Source organism: Fistularia commersonii, chromosome 4 (genome assembly GCF_037954325.1).
Source record: "Fistularia commersonii isolate RoL2024-O1a breed Wild chromosome 4, RoL_Fcom_v1.0, whole genome shotgun sequence".
NCBI classification, from domain to species: Eukaryota; Metazoa; Chordata; class Actinopteri; order Syngnathiformes; family Fistulariidae; genus Fistularia; species Fistularia commersonii.
The window spans coordinates 12575855-12585835 of NC_141287.1; the positions used below are offsets into that span (position 1 = coordinate 12575855).

At 46.3% G+C, this 9981-nt stretch overlaps 2 protein-coding genes across 3 annotated transcripts; one reads left to right on the top strand and one right to left on the bottom strand.

Moving 5' to 3' along the window:
• Positions 1-236: 236 nt before the first annotated feature.
• On the top strand, positions 237-4200 carry LOC147234722 (fas apoptotic inhibitory molecule 1-like). Its single transcript, XM_086145339.1, has 5 exons — positions 237-377; positions 926-1062; positions 1175-1403; positions 2898-2947; positions 3029-4200. Exons 2-5 carry the CDS (start codon positions 949-951, stop codon positions 3176-3178), a joined length of 543 nt encoding a protein of 180 aa, XP_086001465.1. The 5' UTR covers positions 237-377; positions 926-948; the 3' UTR covers positions 3179-4200.
• A 443-nt stretch (positions 4201-4643) lies between these two features.
• On the bottom strand, positions 4644-9948 carry parp9 (poly(ADP-ribose) polymerase family member 9). 2 transcript variants are annotated; one of them, XM_086144589.1, is made up of 6 exons: positions 9838-9948; positions 7818-8613; positions 7536-7572; positions 6944-7377; positions 5306-5465; positions 4644-5198 (listed from the first exon to the last, which is right to left on the bottom strand). In XM_086144589.1, the coding sequence occupies exons 2-6, from the start codon at positions 8592-8594 to the stop codon at positions 4885-4887; spliced, it is 1722 nt and encodes a 573-aa protein (XP_086000715.1). In that variant the 5' UTR covers positions 8595-8613; positions 9838-9948; the 3' UTR covers positions 4644-4884. The 2 variants fall into 2 exon arrangements, with proteins under 2 accessions (XP_086000715.1, XP_086000716.1); XM_086144590.1 differs by having other exon boundaries at positions 7818-8599; positions 9838-9882.
• Between the last annotated feature and the right edge of the window lie 33 nt (positions 9949-9981).

The following is a 9981-nucleotide window of genomic DNA, read 5'->3' on the forward strand; positions in this document are numbered from 1 at the left end:
TACACGGGCATCACAATGAACCTTCAAATGACAAATATACTATAAGACCTATAGAGCAATTTATTCTTATTTATGGTATGATTTAATTGACTTGTGATTTTTTTTTTACATTTATTCTGACTTCTGCTCTCTTTTCCCTTCCTCTTGGATTAGTCGCTTTCTAGCACGCCATTGGATGAGGGGTCTAAGGGGCGTGGTCTATTGTTGCGTAGGCGGATGTCATGTTGCCATGGTTACAGAATAATCACATCCCCCTACCTTGTTTGCGCACCCTCTGCTATCAATCTGTGGATAAACTCCCGCAAAGTGACCCACCGTGCGTTCACTTTGCGGGGGCACGGATTGAAGGAACCCCGCCGGTAATCCCGACGACCGAGGTAGCGTGTTCTGCGAGTTTGTATCGCGGGAGGAGGGTAGTTTGTTGTTAGCATCTGGAGCTAACTCGGTGATACGGCGTGTTGCGTGACTGCGTTTCCTTTGGGGTTTTCACAATAAATATACTTTTATCTAAGTGAACTGATGTAAATACTCAAAAGGGGTTTTTTGTAGATGGGAAAATATCTTGGTAGAGTCCACGGTTAACATTGTCATACCATGACAAACTCCTGCGTACATTTGGCGTTTGAAGAGATTCTGACTCCGATACATGCTTTTATTTTGAAATGGAGGTGAAATCGGATGTTAAAAAGTGTTAAAATAACGGCATTGCCCATGTTCCCAGCCTCGTCGCAACTCTTTTTCCTTTTTTGTTTTAATCTAGAGAGATGAACTTACAAACACAGACGCAAAACCTTCTGTAAAATCGTACTATTCATCATGTTACAATGCTACTTACCGGCTAGCCTCGTTAGCTTGACCTAATTAGCCAGGTAACTCGGCTCCGGGTTCCCACTTTGGTGTTTCTGAAATGTTCCTGTGCTAGCAGCAGATCTCCAGAAGGTTCCAAGGATGTCGAACGACCTCGCCGGCGTGTGGGAGGTCGCCCTGAGCGACGGGGTCCACCGGATAGAGTTCGAACACGGCACGACCACCGGGAAAAGGGTCATACACGTTGATGGAAAGGTAAAGGCGGGCGGGATGGAATCATGACTGATGACCCACGGCTAGCTTGACTTGTAGTCCCCCGATGTTAGCATTGACTTGTTATTGTTTTACCTCCCACGCCACGCTGCAGGAAGTCCTGCGGCGCGACTGGATGTTCAAACTGGTCGGGAAGGAGACTTTTAACGTCGGCCAGTCGGACACCAAGGCTACGATCAACATCGACGCGGTGAGCGGCTTTGCCTATGAATACACGCTGGAGATCAACGGCAAGAGCCTGAAGAAGTACATGGAGAACAGGTCAAAGGTCACCAGCACCTGGGTCCTTAACCTGGATGGAGCCGACTGCAGGGTGGTGTTAGGTGAGTATGTATGTGTGCATCCCCTGCATCAGTTCATGTTTTGTTAAACTAGGAGAACTAAAATTATGGAAAAGAGACAAACAACAACCTGCAGACACACAGCAGTGTGTTGACTAATAGCAGATGTGATTTTGTGAACAGCACAGGTAGTGTCAAGGTCACGATTGACCCACCTGTTGCCCCACTTGTGCGTTGGCGACTTCTGCTGCTGCCTGAGAAGAGCGCTGCGCTAATATGATGCCCAAGCTGGGCTAAGCTCTTAAACCGCTTTCAGCACCACGCCATCCTCTGGCAAGGGAGTCACCTGGGCAGGTTAATCCCTCGTCAACTCGCACCGCTGCCATGTGAGATCCAAGCTCCTCATTGGCAGAATCGCTTACGGGGTTCCAATTCCTCCCTTGGAATTATTTTCCAGGATGTGTGACAAATTATCATCCCATTAATTAAAACAGCATGGGGCATACAACACTAGCACAACACAATGGTGATGCAGCAAAAAGCTCCCTGGTTGGATTCTGACAGGAGGGCTTTCCCTGTTCTCCCAGTATCTGAGCTGTTTTTCTGCGAGTCCTCCAGTTTCCTCTCACATTGAAAACTCCAAATGTCCAGATATGTGAATGAGAGAGGTGGTTATATGTCTATATGATACGTGAATGACAGAATGAATGGTTGAGTTTCTCATTGTGATGTATTGGTGAGAGTGAATGGTTGTTTCCCCTAAGTGGCCCTGTGATAGAATGGAAATAGAGATATTTTACGAATGAACATGCAAAAAAACACCAATTGAATATCAAACTCAGACGTGTGTTGCAACAATATCCTTTTCTACTTGCCATTTTGTACATTTAATCAGATATCCCCACGTTAGAGGTCTGATTTAAAAAATGTCTAGTTTGTGGCACGAAGCTGTCTGTGAAAATGAGAATCATATCTTAATCTATGAAATTATGATAAATTCACATCTCACAGAGCAAATACTAGTAACGGTTTTCATATGAAAGTAGCTGGTTTTGTCTCTAGGATAGAATAGTAAAGATTTGTGGTCCGTCAAGAAATACAGAAGGAGAGGCAAAAGCCTCTACCCGAATCCTTAAGCCGCCATCATGGATCCAGACAGTTCTTTTGAATAGAGAAGTCCTTACCAGGGTTTTCGATGTCAAAGCTGAGAAAGAGGGTTCATTTTCCAGGACAATTGACTTTTTATTGGATGTGTGACAAACCCTGACTTTGACATTAGAATCTACAATAATGATTTTTTTGGAGGCGATTACTCTGCAGATTGGTGATTCTGAGATCTATCCTGCGACTAGCATTTTTTCCTTTTGCCACGAGATTCAGCAAACACGAATTTAGCTCAGCATAAAGATTTACTGAATTAAAAAGGACTATGAAAGCAAGCTGACAATGCATATAAACATAGAAGCTCGTTTTGAACCAAAATTTTTTTTCATTTTCCCCAAAGAATGTTTAAATCTCTTGTCCTTGCCTTTCCAGAGAAAGACACTATGGACGTCTGGTGTAACGGAGAGAAGATCGAGACGGCGGTGAGTAAACCTATATATATACACACAGACACACAAATCTGGGGACAAACTTTGAAATACCGAACTGATAATCCCCTGCAGGGAGAGTTCGTGGACGACGGCACGGAGACACACTTCACCCTTGGTGATCACGGCTGCTGCGTGAAGGCCGTGAGCAGCGGCAAAAGACGCGACGGGATCATACACACCCTCCTTGTGGACGGGACGGAGATCGCCGAGTGCGTGGAGTGACCTCCCCCGCCCCACCATCCCCGGGTGACTGTGTGTGTGTGTGTGTGTGATGAGTATGTGTAACGGTGGATTTTTTTTAGCCGTCTGTCTGGATGTTTCAGACTTGCAGAAGGGTTTTTTTTTAGCTGAGCAGGTGAAACCATAGTTTCAGTCTAAAAGGGAGGATCTTGAAATGGCGCCTCCCGTGAGTTTTACGCTCACTTGTAATATTTGTCTCTGCACTTTTGGTTTTTAGTAACATCGGTGGAGAGCAGGTGCCATATTTGTTCTGCTAAACAGAATGCAGCTAATGTACCCTTCACACACACACACACACACACACACACACACACACACTACTCAGCTCAGTTTGTCTCACACAGGTTGACAGATGTTAGTGTCCTCAGACTTTTTAGGCCACGGTGGACCTCATCCTTTCTGAACTGTTATGGCTGGCACTATTTCTTTCGAGCGTACGGCATCTCCGATTGGATTGGAAGTCCTTACAGGCGAGAGACTCTTTCCGCCTTGTAATGATCGTAAAGGAGATACAGGTTTAATATTGATTATCAATCGGTACTTGTGACTGGTCGGATATCACTGTAATGCACAATCAGCTTTTAGCAGTCGTAGCATCGTCCATACTTTAGCAGACAGTCGCCACCGGAAATACATCGCACCGCACACAGTGTGTGTGTGTGTGTGTGTGTGTGTGTGTGTGTGTGTGTGAGTTCACTTCACTGTTATATAACCCTGGTCCTGGATAAAAGCACGTGCATCTCAACTCCACTTTCAAGTAGTTTCGCTTTGTCAACTGTCGGCTGGCAACGCCAACCCCCGTGCAGTTCGAGGCTCTGAATGAACCTGCAGGTGTTTGTTTCTTACAATATGTACCACCTCACTAGGTTTTTGTGACGCTGTATATTAGAGAATACAAGGGAAACATTTTGATAAAAAGTCTGCGTTTACTGTATATACTGTATACGTCTAATTGTTACAGTCTTATGTGTAAAATTATATTTAAGTAAAACAATTCCATTTTACTCAACGTGTTATTGTTTTCACTTTACCTGCATTACATACAAAACGCACACGTATTTTTTTGTAACGTTTTTGAGGAGCCCTGACGTGAATTTACCGAGAAACCTCATTCATCCGTTTTCTACAGCATATCCTGCAGTCGGTGTCGCCAGGGGCTACTGGAGCCTATCCCCTCTGTGATTGGGCGAGAGGCAGATCACCCCGGACATGACCGTTAATTCGCCCATTCAAACATCTGGGCAATTTGGAGTTTCCAAAGAACCTCCTGCATGTTTTTGAACTGTGCAGGGAACCAAAAGAACCTGGAGGAACCCCACACACGGGGAGGCGCCACACAGGAAGGCCTCCCTGCACTAATCCAGCCAGGGTTCCTTCTTGCTGTGAGGTGGAAGTGATGACCACCGATGGCCTACTTCTTTTTGGAGAGAATTTAGACATCAACAGAGAGCATTAGCATTTTTATTTGTTGAATTATAATGAGAATTACACAAAAGCAGGAGGAAGCACTTGATTTCATACACTGCTTTCCCCCGAACAGGCTAGCACTGTCGGGCTACCCTTCCGATTACAAGAGTGTTGTAAGAAACAATCGTGTTAATAGAAACTGTCATCCATAGAAAAGAAATTGGAAAAGGCAAAAAAATATATATAAAAAGGTCATTTGGTCTTAAAAAAAATCCCTGTAACTAGTAACTACAAACATGGCAGGAAGTACGGGAGCTGGCTGCTTGCATCCTCATGCAGGTGATGAGGTAGCAGGGCAGGGCTTGGTAACCGTTGAATATGACCCAGACGTCAGGCCCCGTCACGCTGCTGTACAGTTTGCGCGGCTCTGACTGCACAGCAGGGGGCAAGATGAGGCCACGCTCACCCCGGGTGGACGGTTCCGTCAGCCCAATTGCCTCCACGAAGTACAGATACTCCTCCCCTTGCTCCTGCCACACCTCCAACGCACTTTTCACGCTGCCAGTAAAGTAAATTCCTTCTCCATAAGCCGGGTCTGCGTTAAAACAAACAAAAAAAAGGATTCTGTAAACGTTAACTTCACCTACAGCCGTGGGCTGATTCAACAAGACGTGGCAGAATTGTGTAGTTGCGCCAGCGTACCCGTAGGTGGTGCCAACTCTGCATGGAATCCAACGTGGGCGACCACCTGGAAGAAGTGGGCAGGAATGCACTGATACAGATTGCGGAAAGATTTGCACTCCAGCTGGTTGCATTTGAGATTAAAGAGGTGCCCCAACGCTGAGTTCTCCAGTTTTTCCATCTGGAAGGAAAGAGGTCACGGAGTCAAACTCTTAAAATGACCCACGGTAACCCGTCATAAGTGAGCAAGTGCTCGGTGAGGACACGGCTGTCTTTTCCCAGGGCAGGGAAGAGACAGAACTTGACGTGGGCGCCCTCCTACCTCAACCGCTTTGGTTACAAAAGTGAATATATGAAGTTACTGTCACGCTTCAATGATGGGATAGGAGTGCAAAACAGGACAGGAAGAGTGAGAGAAGTGCATCATGGGATATCCCTCAGGTCCACAAGTCTATATCTGCAGAACTAGGGGCTAGCCTGGTGAGATGAGAACAACTTTATTAATCCCGAAGGAAATTGTTGTGCCAGAGTTTCAAGTAAAAAACATAACAGTAATAGATAATAGTAGAAAGGAGGAAGAATAAGAAATACAATGAAACATGAAATGTCCTAACTGTTAACTGTAACTACAAAGATTGAAGATTCCCTGCAGCTGAGGGAAGAGGAATTAAAAAGTCTGATAGCCTCAGGTAGGAAAGACAGAGGTGCTAAAGAGTGGTTTCAAGCCTACTCTTAGGGAAGATGGTTCCAAAGAAGAGGGGGGTTGATAACTAGTTGCTCCAGCCCCCAGCCTGCTTTTAGAGACCCCATGGAATCCCCATGGACCATGATGTTTGCGGATGACATTGTGATCTGTAGTGAGAGCAGACAACAGGTAGAGGAGAATCTAGAGAGGTGGAGGTATGCTCTGGAAAGGAGAGGAATGAAAGTTAGTCGCAGCAAGACAGAATATATGTGTGTGAACGAGAGGAACTCGGGTGGAGCGGTGAGGCTACAGGGAGTGGAGATCAAGAAGCTGGAGGATTTCAGGTACTTAGGGTCAACAGTCCAGAGCAACGGAGAGTGCGGAAAAGAGGTGAAGAGACGGGTCCGAGCAGGTTGGAATGGGTGGAGAAAAGTGTCAGGGGTACTATGTGATAGAAGACTATCGGCCAGAATAAAAGGAAAGGTGTACAAGACAGTGGTGAGACCAGCGATGATGTTTGGACTAGAAACTGTTCCAATGACCAAAAGACAGCAGGCAGAACTAGAGGTTGCAGAGATGAAGATGTTGAGGTTCTCTTTGGGAGTGACCAGGATGGATAGGATCAGGAATGAGTCTATCAGAGGGACGGCACATGTTCGATGTTTTGGAGAGAAGGTCAGAGAAGCCAGACTGAGATGGTTCGGTCATGTACAGAGAAGAGATAGTGAATATATTGGTAGACGGATGCTGGAATTGGAGCTGCCAGGCAAGAGGTCTCGAGGAAGACCAAAGAGAAGATTCATGGACACAGTGAGAGAGGGTATGAAGGTAGTTGGTGTGAGAGAGGAAGATACAGAGAATAGGGTTAGATGGAGAAAGTTGACTCGCTGTGGCGACCCCTGACGGGAAAAGCCGAAAGAAGAAGAAGAAGAAGAAGAAGAAGAAGAATATTTGAAATAAAAAACAACCGGCACCTTCAGTATGCGTAGCTGCTCCTTGCCAAAGATATCCTGGTGGCTCAGGAAGTCATCAGACGTTTTCTCGATCACCGTCCGCGAGACCACTATCTTGGGAGAATTCCGATGCAGCTCCGCATACTCCTTCATCATAAACTCTTTCTGGAGGTGGCAGAGCAGGGCCTCCACCTCCACGGCGGCCAGCACAGCTTCAGCGGAATCCCCGATCACGGCCATAACCGCGCGACCTTGGTTGAAGATCTCTTGGATGTTAACATTTTTGAGGTTCAGCTCTAACAGGTGCTGGAAGTCCTGCTTGCCCATGTGCAGCAGGAAGTTGTTCTGGATGACGACCGTGCCTTTGGAGTCAAAAAGCTTTTGAAGCCATCGTTTGGCCGCGTTTTTGGACGAGCCGGACAGCCTTAACCTCGGGTGTTTGGACCCGACCGCCGCTGAAATTAATGCAAATGCATTCACGCACAAGAAAATGACCGGAGGGGAACTTTTGGAGGTCAGAGGTGAAGGTCGTCCGTGGTCTGCATCCACGTCACAGAGGAAAGAAGTCCAAGCTGCAAGGCCATTGGATTTCTAAATGTAAACGTGTAATTACCTTCATTGGGGTAAGATCTCTGCTTGTTCTTCGTTGCCTGGAAGGAGAGAGGAATGGATAAGTGCCTTCATTGTTTCCACAAAGGTGCACAGCTATTAACTGGGTGAGGGGCGGGGCTTAACCAAGGCAGGTCATCTGTCAATCAAAGGACTAACCAGTCACACGCCCAACAATCCAGTCACGCAAGTCTCCAATGACGCGGCAAAAGAAATACGAGCAAACCGTTTTAGACGAACCAACAGAAGATTCTCCTCAGCCGAAAGACAAGGAAATCGTGAGTACCGTCCTCTCGGCCTCCAGGGCACCAGGGTTCAAGATGTGACGGCAGGCTCTCTCCATTTCGAAGGTCGTCGGTTCGTCGTGGTTCACCAGGTGGATGTGTCTCGGGAGATGCGGCCTTTTAGAAGCGTAGAAGCGTTTGATCGTGGACACGATGATGTCTGCACACCGCCGCCGGGGAAAACCGAAAATCCCTGAGCTGATAGCTGGAATGGCCACCGACTGCAGCTGATGTTTCTCTACAATCTCCAGGACGCTCTGGATCACCATCTCTAGCTTCTGTTCAGCCTCAAAAAACTCGTCTAAGGAGGAAGAGGCCAATTGCGGGCCCACGGCGTGGATTATCTTCTGGCACTGTAGCCTCCCGGCACCAAGCATGACGGCTTCTCCAGTTTTCAAGGAACCATGACTTTCAACATAAGCTATGCTCTCTTTTTTGATTTCGGGGCCTCCGGCTATGGACAAAGCATGGGCGAGTCCACCACAGTGGTTCAGAGATCTGTTGGCGGCATTCACCACGGCTTGCACCTTGAACTCGGTGAGATCCATCTTCCACACATGCACCTGGACACCCGACGCAAGCTTGGTGAAAAACCTCTCCGCCCCGGCAGCCTCACCGCCTGTCTGGCTCGAGACGGCGCCGACCCTCATCGATTCCACCCCGTCGAAGGAGGCCTCGCAGTCGAACTTGTCTCGGAGGACTTGGCTCAGCTTGTATTCACACTGCCTGATGATGGCGATGGAAGCTTCGTTGAGAGGAAAGTCCAGTGTGCTGGTCATGGTTCCTGGAGACGGGATGCTACAAATAAACATATTAATACACATGTTCTGGCAGCTCTTTCTATTAAAGTGACTAATTCTGTCAAATGAATGTAAAGGTTTTAACAATCATCATCATCATCATTGTCATGATAGCATGAGCCTAAGATATGTCAGTCAACCTAATAATTTGAGTCCGGGGAACCGATTCAACTGAAACATCTGAATCTGCAGTGTTTCCGGTGAACCCACAAACTGGCGTTTGTAAAAACCAATTCATCCAAAACCTTTTAGTCCCCAGAACCGGTTCAAACGAATCATCTGAATCTGCAATGCTTCCGGTGAGTATGCTGATCGGAGTCTGAAATGATTCATCTGAAGCATGTTTCGGCCCCAGAACCAATTCAATCAAATCATATGAATCTGCAATGTTTGCAGTGAGTATGCTAACTGGAGAGTTTAAAACAAATCATTTGAGTTCAAAGAATCAATTGAAATGAATCATCTAAATCTGAAATGTTTCTGAAGTGTATGCTAACTTGAGTCTGTGAACTGATTCCCCCGAAATCATCTTAGTCAGTCGTATTTCGTCCGCTAACTCCCAAACTTGTCATCAGACAGATGACTCCGAACATCAGTTTAGTGATTCCTGATTCAGTAGGAGGGTTCGAATGATTCAGAAGTGCTCTGGTACTGTTACCAGTATTATTAACTCTTAAAGTTCAATCTTGAATTAGGAGAACATTCCATGTCTCACGCCCTCTCTCTCTCTCTCTCTCTCTCTCTCTCTCTCTCTCTCTCTCTCTCTCTCTCTCTCTTTCACACACACACACACACACTTTTCATATGGCTTCATAAAGTTTCTTACATCCTGTCTCATATTAAAATATCAAATATTCATTGTCTTTTCTAACTACTTTCTTCACTCTAACGCCTTTAGGAGTTTGCTAAAGTTTTGCCTGGAAGCGAAAGCAAATTAGAAAGTAAAATCTTCAAAAAGTGAATCAAAACGCCCCCTCCCCCTACACACACACACACACACACACACACACACACACACACACACACAAATACACGTTCGTCATAACCAGGTAAACACTTGCAACCGAAATCCGACGCAAATTACGCAGTTTTTTGATTATTACTTTAACTTGATGGCGCACCCCGGAAACGCGAGCGGATGCCGCCTTCGAATAAAAATGTAAAGAAAAGATCAATTCATTTAACAAAATAATCGAAAACACGCGTTTGCGAAGCCGCTCACCTGCTTTCCCGTTCGCAGCTGAACTTCTGCACCGAAAGCGTCCTCCCCAACTCTGATTTCAGGAAAAACGAAAGTGAAAGTAAAGTCGGCCGGCCGGAAGTGTGCTTGACAGTTACGGGCTTCCGGAGTTGGACCGAACCGGCG

Bases quoted from the DNA above. Each gene is read 5' to 3' on its own strand.
- parp9 (XM_086144589.1), bottom strand. From the start codon at position 8,594: ATGACCAGCACACTGGACTTTCCTCTCAACGAAGCTTCCATCGCCATC. The intron at 7,573-7,817 runs GTACTCACGATT...CTCTCCTTCCAG, and splicing joins CCCTGGAGGCCGAGAGGACG to GCAACGAAGAACAAGCAGAG. The intron at 5,466-6,943 runs GTGCCGGTTGTT...CTTTCCTTCCAG, and splicing joins AGCAGCTACGCATACTGAAG to ATGGAAAAACTGGAGAACTC.
- LOC147234722 (XM_086145339.1), top strand. From the start codon at position 949: ATGTCGAACGACCTCGCCGGCGTGTGGGAGGTCGCCCTGAGCGACGGG. The intron at 1,404-2,897 runs GTGAGTATGTAT...TTGCCTTTCCAG, and splicing joins CGACTGCAGGGTGGTGTTAG to AGAAAGACACTATGGACGTC. The intron at 2,948-3,028 runs GTGAGTAAACCT...AATCCCCTGCAG, and splicing joins GAGAGAAGATCGAGACGGCG to GGAGAGTTCGTGGACGACGG.